Source organism: Bombus vancouverensis, chromosome 17 (assembly GCF_051014615.1).
Source record: "Bombus vancouverensis nearcticus chromosome 17, iyBomVanc1_principal, whole genome shotgun sequence".
NCBI classification, from domain to species: domain Eukaryota; kingdom Metazoa; phylum Arthropoda; class Insecta; order Hymenoptera; family Apidae; genus Bombus; species Bombus vancouverensis.
Genome location: NC_134927.1, coordinates 2,748,620 through 2,768,469, shown reverse-complemented (window position 1 = coordinate 2,768,469; position 19,850 = coordinate 2,748,620). Strand labels below are relative to the sequence as shown.

The 19,850-nt window shown below is 40.4% G+C and overlaps 1 protein-coding gene across 1 annotated transcript; it reads right to left on the bottom strand.

Annotated features, from left to right (window-relative positions):
* Positions 1-3,760: 3,760 nt before the first annotated feature.
* Positions 3,761-10,069, bottom strand: LOC143303901 (uncharacterized). Its single transcript, XM_076626063.1, has 2 exons — positions 8,348-10,069; positions 3,761-4,594 (listed from the first exon to the last, which is right to left on the bottom strand). The coding sequence occupies exons 1-2, from the start codon at positions 9,312-9,314 to the stop codon at positions 4,575-4,577; spliced, it is 987 nt and encodes a 328-aa protein (XP_076482178.1). The 5' UTR covers positions 9,315-10,069; the 3' UTR covers positions 3,761-4,574.
* Between the last annotated feature and the right edge of the window lie 9,781 nt (positions 10,070-19,850).

Sequence of the window (19,850 nt, the reverse complement as noted above, 5' to 3'; positions counted from 1 at the left end):
CATTACCTCAGCTGCTCCGGTGGTCGTCGAAGTTTTTGTTGGGTTTATTACTTGAACTCGAATATAGTTTACTATCAACTTTTACTTTATTTATCTATTTCGATACAGACTGAACAATTTACTAACTGGATTAATACCGCAATTACAATGCGCGTTTCTGTCTAAGCGATGAAATGAGGACTTCAAAGATAAAATCTTTCTTTTACTTAGTCGCGGTTCTCTTTTCTTGACCGAAAAACTAAAGACCCCGAAACGCAAAATACTATACAAAATTTCTAAACGCAATGATGAGCGCAATAACGAACGTAGTAACAATGAACACAAAATATAATGAGCACAAGAATAATGAACGGTAATAACAATGATCACTATAATAATGAACGCAAGGATAATAAACGTAATACGAATGATCCGTAATAACAATGAGCACAAAATATAATGAGCGTAATAAGAATGTTCACCCGAATAATAATGAGCGCTGCTCTATGTTGCTTCGCTTATTTATAATGCCATCCCCCACGGGGTGGTGGTCCACTGGGGGTACGCTTCCGTGGGAATCGGGATGTTGCAGTTTGGGTTTCTTGGAATCGTACGTGACAAAATGTAAATTCCGTATTTCGACTTAGTTTTTATCGGTCCTGTGCTTCTACTGAGCTAGCGTCTAGGAGGCTTGAAGCATTCCATGCTGATCTAGTCTTTTCCGCGAGAAACTTCTATGTTTTGTACCGTGGGAATTACCCGTGTTTCTTCGGCGCGTGCAAGGGCCGGCGTCTGCAGCATCATTATCACCTCGATGTTTGCTCGGGCAACACGCGCAATTCCGCTGCTCTCCCACAACAAGGACCTCCTTCTTCGAGTTATTTTTCGTAAGTTTGGATATTCGCATATTATGGTTGTTTTTGCGATTTTAATGTTTTTTCCTTTTTTGTTGTTTCCCTAGGCTTCGGTGATCGTCGTTCGGACAATGTTTGCGGAGGCATTTCCATCAGAGGTTCCTTATTATTATTATTTTTTAGATGTATTTTGTTTTATGTACGATATATATATATATATGTCGGGTTTACATTAGAATTAGGGTTAGGGGCGTGAAACGAATCTTCGTTTGGGTTACACGTTGTCGTTATGCAATAGAGAAGACATTGACTAGTACAAATACGATTATTATAGAACCGGACAAGTAACCGCGGTAGTTAGGTACTCGAGAAACTAATGATAATGATCCTAGGTTCAATAACGAATCCGCGGTCGACGGGATGATAGATGAACGTACTCACAAAATCTAAGTCGGACGCGTAATATTCACTGGTCGTAAAGAGTTACTCCTTTCATCAGTGAGATCGCGAGCGAGAGAATGCCTTTCCCGTCCCGATGATGCCACAGAGGAAAACTATAATGGGGTGTGTCTAAGGACACGAGATCATCGGATTCGTCGAGAAAAGCCTTCGTTCAGAAAGTAAGGGAAATTGGCGTTGCTGCTAATTGGTCAATCTCCATATCGGTGGTTAGAAAAAGATGCTAGCCGCCCTCGAGGGAAAGTTGCTAGTGGGAGACGCCGCTCGTTGAAAAATATGTCTCCCCTATCTTCCCGTAGTTGGGACAAAGACTGTTTGTCTGTTTGAAGGACTTTAGTTAACTAAACCTTAAGATCTATAACGGGCCCTCGGGCTAGCCGAACATGTACTGCGGAGACGCATCGACATCTGGCAATCATCTTGCTCGAAGAATAGGGTCTGCGTGTAGCGAGCCACGGGACAGAAACCGTTGGAATGTTTACTGTCGCGTGTCGCCACGAATATTTCTTTTAAGGAGAGCTATAGAATTACTCGATACCTGTTGTTAGGCAAAGCGTTCATCCCTTGACCGCTACGTTGGGCGACAGACTGTCATCTCGAGCCAAAGCTCACCGTCACTAATCTCGAACAATTACAATCGGATTGAATAACTACAATAGTTTAGTTACAGTTATAGTAGACTTTAGATTGCAATGTTGCGGGGCTATCCAAAGGTTCCGGTGTCCTTTCATCTCCGACATATAGATATACATGTATATGTGACGAAATATACTAAAGCAATATTGACCCTTTGTCGCTGAAAGTATCAAACTACAAAACTTCCTTTCAAATTTTCAGCATAAGGAAATCAGGATCATGATAAATAATTGGAACATAATTAAAAATAATATATCTTCTCTATAAGATAATGAATACATTGGTTCATTTAATTTTTATGGATATTCAAACGCTTCTGTGAAATAAAACGTCAAGATTATAGAGTATAAAATTCATAGCTATGAAATAACTAAAACTCTGATGTATTATTAAAAATATACGTTAGGTTGTATGTAGTGATACATACAAAGATTACATGTACAATCTCATAATTAACACAATGCTACCGCAACCATTCTGCAATCTACCTTGCCCAAAACACTCTTCCAGTCACCTCCAAACTCTTCAATTCTCTCCACCTAACCACCCATAAACCATTCACAAACATGCAATTCTCGACAAAAGAAGAACTCATCGTCAGTTGTCCTTAACATCTCGTTCATTCATTTTGTCCCTATTTCCTCCCACTGCGATGATCGCACTACATTTTTCCACGTCTCTATTCTATTCTCTGGATGATCTGAATTCTCGAGCAGTCGAGTGACGATTGATCTGTACAATTGATCGATTTCTTTTTACTACAGACGTGCAAGAAATTCCGTGTTGGAGAGCGATGTTGCGAGTTCGAGTGCCTGGATCATCTGAAGAACGTTACCGGAACTGGTATAGTTTTTGTCGTTGATGATAATAATTCCTCCACGACTCAGCAACAAGAGCTACTCTGGGTGATGAGCTTAATGGTGCTGTTGCGGCTATTTTAATTTTTCAACAAGGATCCAAATGGCGCCGTTGATGAAATTCTTTCATTATAAACGTCAACGATCAACATCAGCCATCAGGGAACGAAGAAGGTACGCTGTAACGTGTCTGAGTAATTATACCTCGAGGAGTACATACAGTTATGTAATGAAGATTCGTATATGAGTGTTTGTTTTCTTATTTCTTTTCCCTTTGTTTCATTTGAATGGATTTTTGTACTCAAAGAGCGAGGTAAGATTACGTCAGATACGTTTTTACATATGCTAAAAAAATGGAAAATGATGATGATGAATCAATGACACGTAGAAAATTATAATCTATTGTATTGCTGTTATCTAATGGTGTTGTAGTTGACTGTATGGTGGATGTATCTAATGGTGTTGTAGTTGACTGTATGTTGTTCAATATTGCTATGAAACTCTTCTGATTCATTGTCACTTATACGAAGGATGGAAGTATACGAAATTGATAAAATTATTAATAATATTTTCGAAGAGAAAGTAAACTGTTGGATATATGACAAAATAATTCTATTTTAAATGAGAGACTGGTCAGCGTGGTTATTTTGTTTACAAAATCAAACGAATTTAATGAATGTAATGGTAAGAAAGTAACTATAAGTGGCTGTTAAACTATTTTTATGCTTGAAAATTAATTCGCAAAGTAATGTAAAGCAGTACTACTGAGTTGTACATGACCTCTTTCAGAATTTGTTTTTAACCTCTTGCTTCATAACTTCCTTAATTATACTCTTCAAACTTATTGACTACTTCGATGTTGTTACGAACAGAAACTGATAAAATATTAATCTTAAATATAGATTGAAATGAAAGCTTGTCACGTAAATATATATATATATATATATATATATATATATATATATATATATATATATATATATATGTCGGATCACGACTCTTCATGTGGACTAGCCATCGTTTCACAAAGCCGAGATTTTATTTACACGTATATACAGGTCTATCACTAAGCTTAACAAATAATAAGTACAACTAATAATAAGTCTAACAAACACTAAGCCTAATGAATAATACGATCTACGAATAATTAAATTAAATAATACTATTAGCAATGTTTGAGTTCAAACGAATCCACGGTCACCGGGATAACTCCTTACTAAGCGAAACTAACTTAGACGCAAATGCGATCGTCGAAAATGCTCGATGTATCACTCTCCAAGGCAATCGCAAGAAATGCCAGCCTCGTGGAGATTTTTCTCCCTGTACGATTGCATTTTGTTTTCTATACCCGTTTGGAAGCATCGAGAAGGTTCCAAACGCCGTTGCTAGGCACACTCGTTGGAAGCATCGAGAAAGTTCCAAACGCCGTTGCTAGGCAGTTTCTGCCTGGAGTTTTGGTTACTAAATACAATGTATGTCCCATTGCATCGGCACCTCCGAGGCAACATCACACGTGGCTCGGCCCGCTCTCGAGGCCGCATGCCGCCACAACCACATTTCTCGGAAAACACATACAACCACTCCAGACCTCCGTTAGATAAAACATCCATCCCGTGACCGTGGCTACGTTCAGCGACCGATTGTCACCTCGAACCCAATCTCGCTTATTACAAATCTTAAACAATTACAACTATAATAAAATCTAGGCTAAGGTACTAGAGGATGTTCCCAAAATTTCCAAGGAAGGGCTTCGGCTTTCCTTTCATCTCCGACACGGCCATCCTGACTATCACACGTCCTCGGGTGTACCTTCGTTAACAAAACAAAAGGAAACAAGATTAGTGTCATTGTGATTAGCATTCAAAGTGCCAGTTGCATTCTGCGTGCTTTCAGTCGGGTCGTAATGACATGACGGACCATTCTCGATTTCACACCCAAATGGGTCTCATCCTTCGAATCGCACATACTCTCAAAGTTCGTTACATAACCAGCTTCGTAACACGATCGCTGTCAACACTAGACCGCCTCCAGCCTCGTGACATTGTCACTGTCGGTACTGGACCAGCTCCAGCTTCGTGACATCGTCGCTGTCGGTACTAGACCAGCTCCAAATCCGTGACATTGTCGCTGTCGGTACTAGACCAGCTCCAACCTCGTGACATTGTCGCTATCGGTACTAAACCAGCTCCAACCTCGTGGCATTGTCGCTGTCGGTACTAAACCGGCTCCCAGCTTCGTGACATCGTCGCTGTCGGTACTAAACCGGCTCCCAGCTTCGTGACATCGTCGCTGTCGGTACTAAACCGGCTCCCAGCTTCGTGACATCGTCGCTGTCGGTACTAAACCGGCTCCCAGCTTCGTGACATCGTCGCTGTCGGTACTAAACCGGCTCCCAGCTTCGTGACATCGTCACTCCCAGTGCCTGACCGCACTGAACTCCGTCCCATGGCCGCACCTGGGCTCATATAATTCTACGATCCTCTGGGATCGGGGTACTCACATCGCCATGGTCACTGTTCTCGTCATCACAACAGACATCCAACTCCGCAGGAATGCGACTATCCGGCATTTTCCTTAACCTGTCATGACTGTACTTGTATGACCTTTTCCCATCCAGTGTTTTCAAGGTATATCGGTCTCCTCCCAGGACCTCCGATATCACAAACGGACCCCTGAATTTTGGATCCAATTTTGTCTGGTTCCTTTCTTCATTTTGGCGTAGTACCAAATCACCAGGATTAAACCTAACTACTTTAGCTTTGGTTTTATCGAATCTCTCTTTGTCATACCTAGCACTAGTTTCCATCTCTTTTATTGCCTGTTGTCTTACACTGGAGATATCTATTTCTTTTTCCTCGATGTTATCAGGTAGTAATAAGTCATACGGTCTTGCTGCTCTACCAATCAATAACTCTAAAGGACTCGATTTGGTTACGCGGTTGATGGTGCAATTCAAAGCCAATTGCATCTCCCCGATCGCGTCTTGCCATGAACGCCCGGTCGTTTCTACCGTTGTGAACATATTTTTTAACGTGCTCATAACACGCTCTACTTGCCCATTGGCCCTACTTGCACCGGTCGCGATCAAATGAACTTTGATTTGTTTGCTTGCACAGAATTCTTGAAACTCCCGGCCCGTGAAACATCTACCCTGATCTGCTATTATCCGACAGGGACTACCGAACAAAAACACGGCGGACTTAAGTGCCTTGATAACGCTGAGCGAATCCAATTTGCGTGTGTGATATAAGTGCACGAATTTCGTAAAGGCATCGATCAAGACGACGACATACTCTTTCGAGTCATTCTTGCCACTCAGCTTGCCCGTTATGTCCATATGCACCGTATGCCACGGTATGCCGGTCTTAGGTATAGGATGCAGTTCAGCCTGTATTTTACCTGAACTAGCCTTCGAAACTCTACAAGCATGGCAGTTCTCGACAAACTTGCGAACATACTTCGCCATTCCCTCGAACCAATAATACTCATAGAGCTTCTCGAGCGTTTTATCCCATCCTAAGTGCATAATTGACTGATGCACATGGTTGATGACGGACCATCTAAAACCTCTCGGAACAATGGGTAAGCAAAGGGTTCTGCCCTTTCGTTGTACTTTACGGTAAAGTGTACCGGATCGCAGTTCGTAGGTATTCGCGATATCTTCCGCGAGCTCTTCGTTCTGTAATTTATTAACGATTTCGGAGATTTGCGGATCGCGACGTTGTTCCGCTAATAGCCAGTCTTCGGAGATCTCGGCCAGATTAATCTCTTTCTCTGCGACCTTGTCTATCATACGGCGATTCAAGTCTACGGGGTTTCGCGAAAAGAAATCTACGTGGGCCATTCGTTTACCCTCTCGATACATGATGTCAAAATCGAATGTTTGCAAATAAGCCCACCACCTATAAACCCGGTCGTTTAAGTTTACTTTGTTGCTGGAGGCTTTCAAAGAATTACAGTCCGTAACTACTAAGAATTTCCGTCCATGTAAGTAGTGTCGGAAATGCTTAACGGCGCTTACTACTGCTAGTGTCTCCAGTTCGTACGAATGATACCTAGATTCCGCGGGACTGGTCCTTTTACTATAATATTCGATGACTCTGTTTTCCTTTTCGACTCTATGCATTAAAATAGCTCCATACCCCTCCGAACTAGCGTCGGTATGTAGATCTATGGGCCGATTGGGATCAAATATCATTAACACCGGCGCGTCGGTCAGAACGGAAATTATCTGTTGTCTTATCTTTTCGTGCCTGTCCGTCCAAGTTATGTGCTTGTTACTAGAAGTGAGTGCGTACAAGGGTTTCATCACTTGCGAAAATTTAGGAATAAATTTTCGGAAGTAAGAGGCCAAACCTATAAACTGCCTAAGCTGTGTGACGGTCGACGGTGCAGGTAAAGAATTCAAAGCTTGTATTTTTCCCGGGTTTGGACGAACTTCTCCGTTACGAATTACATATCCCAAATAAAGTACCGACGTCTTCAGAAAAGAACATTTAGCGAAATTGAAAGAAAATCCGGCGTTTACGAGAGTGTTTAGTACAGTGTGCAACCTTTCTAGAGCTTGATCTATTGAGTCGGCGATTATTAGAACGTCGTCCAAATAAACAACGACATACGAATAAGCGAGGTCGCCTAAGGCCTTGAAAATGGCTCTCTGGAAAACGGCTGGTGCATTTTTCAACCCAAACGGCATCGTCACGTATTCGTATTGACCGTCGGGGGTAACGAACGCAGTATATTCCGTCGAGTTAGGGTGAATGGGGATCTGGTGAAATCCGCTAGCCATGTCCAGGCTAATGAAGTATCTCGCACTCTGCAATCTCGCGATTTGGTCAGCAATAAGGGGTAAGGGATACCGATCCGCGACCGTATTTTTATTCAGCGCTCGAAAGTCTACGCACAATCTGTCTGAGCCGTCCTTCTTCTTCACGAGTATTATAGGGCTCGCGAACGGCGAATTACTAGGTTTTACAATTTGCGCTTTAATTTATTCGTCTATCCTCTCGCGTACTATTCTTCGCTCTTCCACGCTAAGCCTGTAAGGGCTTCTCTGCACGGTGACGTTGGGATCGATTAGCCGTATTTCCAACTGGCCCGTACTGACGCGAGTACGCGGGAAACCCGTAATGAATGATTCTTTAAATTTTTCGAGAACAGAGATTAATCGATCTTTATAGTTACCGACCACATCAGTGTCAACCTCGTTAATGTTGACCGCATCTTCCGCGACTTTACCACAAGCGTTAACGACCTTTGTTTTACAAATAACGAGGCTATCTTGCGCGATATTTACGTCGAATCCCTGGCTCAAAATCTCGCGACCAATCATGATGTCGTATTTTAGGTAATCGTCAGCAAGGACATGAAAAACTATCTCCAATGTAAGATCGTTAATACGAACAGTGGACAAAATCTGAAGTGTACTCTTAATACAAGTATTCCCGATCCCCCGCATCACTACCACATCGGTTATTCTTTTACCCGAAAATTTCGAGGCTAGGGACTCTTTGATTAACGAACACTCGGCCCCAGAATCAAAGTAAAATGGATACGACTCACCCAGATGGCTTAATCTACCAGCCGGAGCTTCTACTACACAGGAGTCGATCCGGCGTTCGTCAATGGAATCGTAGTTTCTTTTCCGCGATGATGGGCAATTAGGCGCGATATGTCCCTCCTCGTGGCATTTGAAGCAGGTCACCTTCGACGATGCGGCTGGTCGTTTTTCCTTCGGGTTTCGTATATCCTGCTCCTTCCCCGTTTGTGTTTGCAGGCGACACTCCGTTCTCCTATGTCCGTGAGCACCACAGCGGTAGCACTTAATCCGAGGAACTGATAGCCTGCTGCGTTTAGCTTCAGGTTCCGTTAGTGAATTTCTTGGCGAAAATGTCGGCTGATCGTTGTAAGGGAGAATCCTCATTTCATTATGAAATTGGTCCTCCGTCCTGATATTATTCGCGAGCGTTAGTCGCCGAAAGCGTCGATCTTGTGAACTCAGCATATAAAGGGCGAGGGCATTGATCACTTCGGGCATCGTTAGATCTTGCAACTTCATCTGCAGCATGGAGCGGAGGCGACTACCGTACGCTCCCGGAGATTCAGTCTCCGACGGTCGTTCTCTGGATATCCTTATTAACGCCGAAGCGGCTGTCTCTCTGCCACCAAAACGCGAAAGAAATTGTTCCTTAAACGTTGGCCAGGTAAGCTTTCCACCGCGCACCATTTGTGAAAGCCAATGCGCAGCAGAACCCCTTAGGGCGCGATTTAGAGCGGAAAGTAACGCACTCTCTTGCATCGGGTGGTCTTTCAAAATCAGATCAGCATGAGAGCACCACGCGGATGGATCGGCGCCCGCGCCTTCGGGGTCAAAACGTGGTAACGTTGCATCCTTAGATTCCGTACTCGGTCGTTGCTCCCCCGGTTTGTGCGCTAGCGTCTGAATTAACTCGCGCATAAGGTCCATTTGCTCTTGTAGCACTTTAAACGGTTCTGATCCCACTTCTGATGTCGGATCACGACTCTTCATGTGGACTAGCCATCGTTTCACAAAGCCGAGATTTTATTTACACGTATATACAGGTCTATCACTAAGCTTAACAAATAATAAGTACAACTAATAATAAGTCTAACAAACACTAAGCCTAATGAATAATACGATCTACGAATAATTAAATTAAATAATACTATTAGCAATGTTTGAGTTCAAACGAATCCACGGTCACCGGGATAACTCCTTACTAAGCGAAACTAACTTAGACGCAAATGCGATCGTCGAAAATGCTCGATGTATCACTCTCCAAGGCAATCGCAAGAAATGCCAGCCTCGTGGAGATTTTTCTCCCTGTACGATTGCATTTTGTTTTCTATACCCGTTTGGAAGCATCGAGAAGGTTCCAAACGCCGTTGCTAGGCACACTCGTTGGAAGCATCGAGAAAGTTCCAAACGCCGTTGCTAGGCAGTTTCTGCCTGGAGTTTTGGTTACTAAATACAATGTATGTCCCATTGCATCGGCACCTCCGAGGCAACATCACACGTGGCTCGGCCCGCTCTCGAGGCCGCATGCCGCCACAACCACATTTCTCGGAAAACACATACAACCACTCCAGACCTCCGTTAGATAAAACATCCATCCCGTGACCGTGGCTACGTTCAGCGACCGATTGTCACCTCGAACCCAATCTCGCTTATTACAAATCTTAAACAATTACAACTATAATAAAATCTAGGCTAAGGTACTAGAGGATGTTCCCAAAATTTCCAAGGAAGGGCTTCGGCTTTCCTTTCATCTCCGACATATATATATATATATATATATATATATATGTACTACTTACTCAAACTATGGATCACATAACCTATACAAAAAAAAAAAAAAAAAAAAAAATTATTGTACACTATAGAGCAAGAGGTTAAATCTTTAATCTGTTAAGAATTAAATTTTTTATTGTAACTGCGAAAATTATAAAAGTACCAAGCGAAGCAAGTACGGAATATATGCGGAATATGAATCGCTCAACGAACCAAAGAGCGGCTCAGTGACAAAATTAGTAAAGTAAAGACCACAAATATTACAACATTATATTCTACCACAAAATAATTCTCTATACAAAAAAGGTACACAACGAATCGATTTTTCACAACGATAAGAGTCAACAGAACCAATCAAGACCAGGCGAGACTCTCATAAGACAACAATATCAGAGGGATCAAATCAGCGACTTCAATCTATGTTACAGAGTATAGTTATCAAGAAAAATTGCTCTTTTCATGAAAAGTATGGTAATGATACTCTTATAATACATTGTATATCTGGCAGTCGGATGTGCCCGTGGCCATCGGAAATGTAAAGACGACGCTTTTAGAAAGTGATAGCGCCATCGCGTTTTAAAAACGCGTTAGAAGAAGGACGGTTTCGCTATCCAAGGCGAATCGAAAAGTGTGCGTGTTGCGAGAATCAGAGTTGATCGAGACGTCGAAGCATAGAGTCGTTAGAATTGAGTTGCGAGTGTTGTCGAGTGTTAGAGTTGCTAGTGAAAGAGAGAGAGAGAGAGAGAGAGAGAGAGAGAGAGAGAGAGAGTTACCAAATAGTTGTCAAGTTATTTGTTGTAAATACGAGCGTTGCATTTAGTTTTCCTGTTAATCAAACATCGTTTCTCTGTCTAACTAATATCTGTATTTTCAATCCATTATTAATATATTCCGATATTACAAGTGGGGGCTCGTCCGGGATTGAATAAGACAGAGAAACGATACGATTTAACGGAGCTATTTGTGCGGGAGTAGAAAAGAATAGAATAAAATGGCAAACGTTGAAGACGAACGATTGTCGGGTGAAGAGGATTTGACGCTGGAGGAGCTGAGGAGTAAGCTCGCACAGATGAATCTGCCTATATCCGGTGCGAGATCAGTGCTGGTTGCCAGGTTGAACAGAGCGTGCAAACCTGGTCGATCTACTCCTAAGGATTCGAAGCGTGGCGAAGAACCAACAAACCAGCGAGATCTAAGAAGCAAGCAGAAAGCCGAACGCAGTCAAGAGGGAGAGGAAGACCTCGAGAAGCTGAGGACGAAAGAGCTGAGAGCGCGTCTCGTTAGCTTGGGGTTGAAGGTAACGGGAAGAAAATCCGAACTACGCGCGCGGCTACAGGCGGCCCTAGAAGGAGACGATGTATCGTCGGAAGAAGAGAGCTCCGACGAAAGTGAAGGCGAGGACGATAAACAAGGCGCGCGAGAATACAGGAGAGGCACGCGAGCGGTGTATCAGGACCGCGATGAGTATCAGCAGAAGGTATGCGTCGGTTCGATGTTGAGTCTTAAAGACGTGGAAGACTCATTAGAGAAATTCAGCGGGGATGATCTGCTGAGTGTAAATCAGTGGGTGAAAGACTTCGAGGAAATGGCAGAAGTGTGGGGTTGGTCAGACGCCCACATGGTGGCCTATGCTAAGAAATTACTCGCAGGCTCCGCTCAGGCCTTCGTACGACAAGAGCGATGCGCGAAGTTCTGGGCAAAGCTAAAAAAGGCGTTGAGGAATGAGTTTGAAAATGTAGTAAGCGACCAACAGATACATGGCGAGTTATCCCATAGAAAGAAGAAAGCAGATGAGAGTCTGCAACAATATATGTATCACATGTGCGGGATTGCAAAACAAGGAAGGGTTGATACGCAATCCTTGATAGACTACATTATTCAAGGCATTCCCGACGAGGTCGCGAACAAGACTGTGCTATACGGAGCCAGGAATATCGAGCAATTAAAAGAGCGTTTCAGGCGCTACGAAGCGATAAAAAGAGATATGGAGATGAGGACGAAATTTGAGGAGCCGAAGAGTAGCAGGGTAAAGCCGGTGGCGAAGCTGTCCGAAACCGAGAGGAACAAGGAACCCGGTCGATCTGGAGATGCGAGGAAGGCGCGATGCTACAATTGCGGTGATGCGGAGCACGTGTGTGCGGAGTGTCCGAGCAAGTCGAGAGGACCTAAATGCTTCAAATGTAGGGAGTACGGACACATCGCATCAAGTTGCGACAATTTGGGTGAGCCGTCAAAAAAAGTTTACAGCGTGTTTCGGTCGTTACAAACAAGGCGTGGTAAGGATGTTAAGATGGAAAATTTCGAATTGAGCGCGTTGATAGACACCGGTAGTGAGCTGACTCTAATGCGAGCAGATCAGCATGTGAAAATCGGAGCGCCCAGATTAAGTCGGGAAATCGTTGGATTTGGCGGTGTCGGTTCCGGAAGGAATTTTACGCTCGGGAAATTTTCGACGAACATTATTATAGACAATGAGTCGTACTGTATAACCATACACGTAGTTCCAGACACAGTGATACAACATTCGCTTATTATTGGCGCAGACTTTTTGGACACTGTTGAAATAAGTATAAAAGGGGGAGAATCTTTTATTAGTAGAATAAAGGACGAAAATCCCGAGAGTGTCCGGAAGTCCTCAAGATAGATGTAGAGACACAGGCGAGTGAGATAGATTTGTCACACGTTAAGGACATGCAACATAGGCTAAAAAGAGATTTGAAGAGAACCAAAGCATTGCTAAGAGACGCTCAAACGATGCTGGAGAGATCGAAAGGTGACTCGACGGGTAAAGCAGCTTTACGACAGCTGAAGAACCAGTTAGAAGATGCAGAATGCGCTAGAGCAGTTGCAGTTAAAGCGAAACAGGCACTGGAGCAAGAACCGAATGAGACGCAGGATTCGTTGCAGGAAGTACTGCGGCAACGTTCCGAAGCAGAAGATCGTGATTAATGTAGCTAGTCGCGAACGAACTGAGCTACTGTCGCAATTGGAAGAAAATAAAGAAGAGTTAGCAGAAGTTTTGAAGAAGTATCGGGCAGCTGTGCAGCAAGTGTCGGAGGAACGGAGAATAGTGGCAAGACACGTGGTGATTGGTAAAGTGGACCACGAGATGGTGTCCTCGTCGGATTCTTGCGGCCAGCAGGAGGACTTAGCGAACATCACGAGGAGGAAGAATCTGGCTAAACAACAGCAACAGGATGTTGTTGATGATATTTGCGAATTTACTGAGAAGGATAGCGTTGCGGGTGTGAGGGTTGTTTCAAGTTTTCGGATAGACTCGAAGAGAGTGAATGCAAGGCGAACGAAAAGACAAGGGAAGTCGCACGTGCGGAATCCCTCCAATAATATCGATACGAAGATTCGATATACAGAGGATGTGGATGACGAGGACGACGATGGGATTGTCGAGGACACGATGAACGTGAAGACCTTCGAAAAAGAAGAGATCATAGTCTCGGTAGATGGTAAGTTGTTAACGTCTTCCATGTACGAACCGAGCCTACGAAAATGTCACGATGCTGTCACGACGATCAAAGCCCCTGACAAGAGTGAAATGGGTAAACAAACAACGGAGAGGAAGATAGAGGAAGAGCGAAAGAGGAGCAGTAGCATCGAGGACGAACAGGCCGCGGTGTTCCAAGAGGAACGAGATCAGCTGCGTGCGGACGCAAAGAGACGGATTGAGGAGATCCAAATCCGAAACAAGCGGGCGTATAACAGGAGACGCAAGAAGGCGACAGCATACAGGACGGGAGATCTAGTGGCAATCGAGAGGATGCAGAGGGGTTCCGGGCTAAAGCTGCATCCGAAGTTTCTTGGACCGTACCGGGTGATAAAAGTCCTGCGAAATGACCGATACATAGTGCAGCGAGAGGGGGAGCACGAAGGGCCACGTACAACTTCCACGGCAGCCGATCACATGAAATGGTGGAATGCTGACGATAGTGATGTAAGTGCGAGCGGCGATGATGAGCACATCTGAGGGCAGATGTGATTGTCAGGAAAGGCCGATTGTGATATCGTAGAATAGCTTTGATTGGAGATCGGCTGAAAATAGAAAAACCGTGTACGTCGTGTTTCTGTGGTTCGTTTACATTTAAGAGTGCCTACGTGACTAAAGGCACGTAGTTGGTAGTTCTTACATAGGTATGAGGGAAACAATAGACAACGTTAGAAGAAGGACGGTTTCGCTATCCAAGGCGAATCGAAAAGTGTGCGTGTTGCGAGAATCAGAGTTGATCGAGACCAAGTAGATCGAGAGTTACCAAATAGTTGTCAAGTTATTTAATGTAAATACGAGCGTTGCATTTAGTTTTCCTGTTAATCAAACATCGTTTCTCTGTCTAACTAATATCTGTATTTTCAATCCATTATTGATAAATTATAATTAATCGGACAAAATTACACCTTTAATATATTCCGATATTACAATAACTTACTTTTTTCTACGTCAATGGACGTAGACGAAAGACGTTGAGTGAGGAATTAGAACAAGTGTGGATCGTTGGAAACCACTATGCTGCGGTCTACCATTCGTTTTACCCTATATATACCACGGAACAAAGGATAATTTTCACCGGCTTCATCAAGAGCACATTTTCTAAGCTTTATTATTTATTATTACACCCATTATATTATATTATTACGATATTATCTAATTAATTGTTGTTTATTTATTTTGATGCTTATATTAACTGTTATTTGAAACATACTTTCAACAACATAATAAATACAGAGTAAAGGTTAATGAAATTTTAAACAGCTTTTTCCAAAAGAACATGTTATATCCGTGTAAGGACTATAACACTTCTGTTTTCTCGTCATGAGAACTTTATGACGCAATAAAAACTGTTGTCCTTGAAAATTATACTCCAGATCAATTTTGTGATCCATTTTTTCTAACAGATCACCATCTCCCACGGCTATAACAAGTAAGTTTTTAACACTCTATACACATAGAAAACACGTATTGATTACGATTCTGCTGATTAAAACACGGAACGTCAATATATTTATTCACTATGCCAACACAGATAACATTTACCACTGACGAATATAATATATATTTGAAAGGATGGAAATTTTATTTAACCGACTATATGACCATACTCGGTCAAGTATCAACAGCGACCATCTATCAAAAAGATTAAAAATTTTAGCCATGTGATTTGGTCCCTTAAAGCGGGGATTTTAGAAGTAATATTTTTATAATAAAAGAATTCATGAAAAAGTTGTATTATCATAGAACTAATGATAAAATGCCACCAAAACCTTTAAATTTGTAATATTCGAAAGAAACTTGAAATCTCGTTTATTTACTCGGCAACAAAATCTGATTTACCTTCAGGGTATACCTATACAATTTTTGCGTAACTCTCTCTTTTAAACAAAACATCAAAGCGTGTTGTTCCTAGCTTCAAAGGGCTTAACTCAATATTTTGATCAATTTTTTCTCGTTCCATACGGTCGTTTCAAAGCTTATAATACCATTTACACCTTTGCCTTGTATTCCATCCATAGTTCCCATGCAATTTTATTATTATCGTTCCGAAGAACCTTCGCACTTCTGCTTCGCTCGTGATATGTATTCACATTTGTTTTGCCATTTTGTTTCGCCTTTCGGGGACGATATGTTTGGAAATGATATGATATTGTAAACAAATAGGCCATTAAACGAGAATGGATGGATTCAAACGGAATTAAGTGATCTCAATTCCACAGCTTTGGCGGCTGAACGTGTTTTCCTTTCGAACGGTTTGCTCGCGTCAAATGGTGCAAATTTCAACAAGTACCCACGTGTTTACTATTAAATTCATTTATTTCTTTTTTATTTATTTATTTATTATCTTTTTGGCTAGGTTACCTTCGACGCATTTTGCGTATTTCTTGAGCAATTTTTAAGGTATTATTTCCTATATTATTGAAGAAAGTAATGATTTTTAGATTACCAATAAAAGGTAGATTTAAATTTTATACAAATTGGCATACATTGGCAATTGGCATAATTTAAGGAAATTGGCATACTGAGATGACAAATTACTGACATTCCTTTAGTATGTTATGGAAAATTTGTAAAGGTTTAAAAATTGTTGGAACACTTTGCATGGAATATATATTCTATATAGAATACGAGTTCTTTCTCTTTCCTAATTATCGTTTACGTGATAAAATAAGGCGTTTCTATTTGAATTCATTAAATGTTGTCTTAAATATTCAATTTGAAAATTCTTTGGAGAAAATCGAAGAAGATTTAGAACTATTTTTTAATCGATAAACGCTTCAAGAATTGAGAACCACTGACCTAGGGGAACTTGATTAATCGAGGGATACAAATAGTTCAATGATATTGCAGAAGCCATTTACTGCGTTCCCCTAATATGATTACATCGATAAAAGAGAGGTCACTACTTCTTCGCCATATTTCATACGTAAAAATAAAAATCTTATATCAAAGCAAAAAAGTCACTTTTTTTTCTTTTCTTTTCTTTTCTTTTTTTTTTCTTTTCTTTTTTTTTTTTTTTTTTTTTTGGACCAGATCGCCATGTCATTAAATCGAGCACAATAATTAAATTAGAAAATTGAGACACCGATTGACACGAAACAGCCACCGTCAACCGAATCTTATGGACGTCTTACAGATTAGAGCGTTTCATTTACTTGAAGCGAAACGAGGATTAACTCGTAGCAACTGAGCAGTAGCTCAGTGCCGAACATTTATCTTCGTTCTCGCCAGTACGGGGAGTACAAAAAGGCGATTTGCGAAGTCAAATTTGTGCATCAAATTGAGCGGCTTTTTCAACAAATCGAAATTCGAAATGTTGTTAAATACGACTTATTCGGAGACAATGAGGCGAAAATGATTATAAGATTCCATGAAAATATTATGTTAGATGAAAGCTGTTGGTGCCTATTAGTATGGTCCTTCTGTAGTATACACACGTATAATAGAATAATAATAATTTACTACGAGTAAAAGAAACATTTATACGTATCCATAGGGCTTTCGATTTATGAAAATTGAAAAGAAGATATATTCCATATGGATTTGGAATAATGGATTTATTAATAAATTATAATTAATCGGACAAAATTACACCTTTAATATATTCCGATATTACATTACCGTGATGTAATATTTATCATGCTTATTTTGTACGTAAAACGAATCGTTGGAATATTCCCGAAGCTAACGAAGCATTTCCCAAAAGTTAAACCGAAGAAATTAACGCGAATAGTTAAGTGAAATTTTTCCATTAACTTGCTGACCAACCGGCAAATAAAAAATCATAAAAATTGTTTCAATGTGTTGAGGTCACGCATAACTTCTTTTTTCATTGACGATTACCAAACAGGTAAAATTTCGAAATTGTACGAAGGCCACGTGACCAGATCGTATTGGAATGTGAAGTGCATGGAAAAAGACAACTCGAAGTACAAACCTTGAGCTGTACTACTCGAAGTACAAACGTGAACTAATGGATGCAGAAAAGCAATTAACGCCAAACATCCGAACAGCATCTTGGAGCCCGTCATTGTTCTGAAATAAAAGAAGTGACGAATTAAAAAGACGCAGGACTAATAATAATAAAGGAAACTTAGTTCGTATTATAAATTGAATTTACATCAGAAAAGAAGCACGATCAAGCGAAACAGATCGTAGAAATGACAAATATCATCGATATACGTTTCAGTGTAATTTCACTTTTGAAAATTATTTAGTTTAATACGATCGTATTCATCGCTCTGAAACTTTCATTGTGCTGCAATTTGTGCTGCGTCTTTTTAATTTCTCTATCTTTCTGTGTTTTCGGAAGAATTACTTGAAAGATTAAGAATTGCTTGCCTTATTTTATTTTCCATTAGTTAGGATTTGATTATTCCAGGTAAGGTTTATTATTTATAACAGGTTTCATCACTTGTTTATTACTTAGGAGTTTGTTATTTTAGGATTAGTACCTTTTAGGATTTCTTATCCTTCGAGTTTCTGTTTCAGATATCTAGGTCTATTTCAAGATGTTTTATTACATTAGGATTATTTATTCGATTAAGATAATTTAAGAGTTTTACAATGTACAAAGAAATAATCGCGTGAAATTTAGATTTATGCTTTAAACGTATTAAACACGTGGTAATTTCAATGTCTATAGCCTCGAACGTGTTCTGATTAGTTGTGTCATTGTCTGTGACATTGAAATCACAAAAATCCATTGCAAGTGTGCTGTCATGCAATGTGGATGTAATTGGGTTTTTTGGGTATTTCCTGTATCATCTGATTTGTACAGTACTATTTTAACGCAAGGACAGGAAAGTTATTATATATTTCCCGTCCATTATTTGAATCGTTGTGAAGTGTAACGAATTATATTCGATTCGAGCAGATGTTAATGAATTACCCATTTCATATGTAATTACATGGAAATAAAAATCATTGCAAAAATAATTGATCTAATGACAACGGAATTTCCAATATTTTTTTGTTTCGTCACGTCTTTTTCATAATATATCTCTTATAGGTACGTGATTTATTAATCGTTCGAATGGAAATAATTATTCGTATAATATTCAAATGATTCTAGCCATAAAATAAATTAAAACGATACCTGTCAATGATATGCAATCTGCGTATGACGTCAACCTCGATCTATGCTTATACAAGAAATTTTATCAATCAATGACTAGATATACAATAATCAAATATTATAAAATTTCCTGAAAACCTTTAGGTGTTAATATTAAGGTGTTAATATCTTTAATATTTGCAAGTTATTGTTTAGCGCTAATTAGTTAGAATGTAACAAGTGGTGTACCAGAATTGAGATAATTAAGCCACACGAACAATCTTATTTAGATCTTTTTAATTTTTTAATTCTCTTTTGCTCTAATACTTCGTAAAATTAATCTTCATTAGCTACTACACTTCATAGAATAACAAGAGATAATTTTTCTTATATAACGTTTCATTCATAAAATCTATCATTAAAGTATATCTTCATAAAAATATCATTCCATACTAACGGTATATTTGGTGTCATACGAGATAACAGTTACCAGTGATGACATATGTAACTTTATAAAGATATCTCGTTTTATTATATATTAAAAGAATGTACTCATTGCTGCTATATTTCAGATGAAAAAAAGGAGGCAACGATTTTACAGTAAAATCGTTCGTTTACAACTGATTCATTTACATTTCATGATAATACTGTGCATTCTGAATATGCTATGATTTGGTTTAAAATAATAAATAGTCCATTCTTGCATACTATTGCTCCAGCTTTACTTGTATTTTCGATATTGGTATAAATAGAAAGACAATTAATGTCGTTCGAGTCTATTTTCGGATCATTTATATTACGTTTAATCCATATAGTTATTATATGAGACATAGTATCGTAAAATTTGGAAGAATAAAACGTTCGTACAGGAAGTACATTTTATAAGAACTCCAACAAATCTGCATGTGCACCTAAAATACACACTGATAGTGATTGTTCATAAGTTTATATACATTATCTATTGTCAATCGAAGGTATCAATTCTTTGGGTACCGATCAAACTAGCGAGGTGTGGTTGAAGTTCCCATCTTATTTCGTCTCGGTGGCTAGTTGTTCGGGTTTCTCGAGATCGGGTTGAATTGGCAGTGGGACAAGCCTTTTGACGCCCCGATCCAAAATGCTCTTTGCCGTCTGAACTGTAGCTGTCCGGATGACACCATCGGCGCCTGGATGAACCTTGATAACTCGGCCCAGA

Bases quoted from the DNA above. Each gene is read 5' to 3' on its own strand.
- LOC143303901 (XM_076626063.1), bottom strand. From the start codon at position 9,314: ATGAAGAGTCGTGATCCGACATCAGAAGTGGGATCAGAACCGTTTAAA. The intron at 4,595-8,347 runs GTGAGTCGTATC...TTGTTAACGAAG, and splicing joins TGGTAGATTAAGCCATCTGG to GTACACCCGAGGACGTGTGA.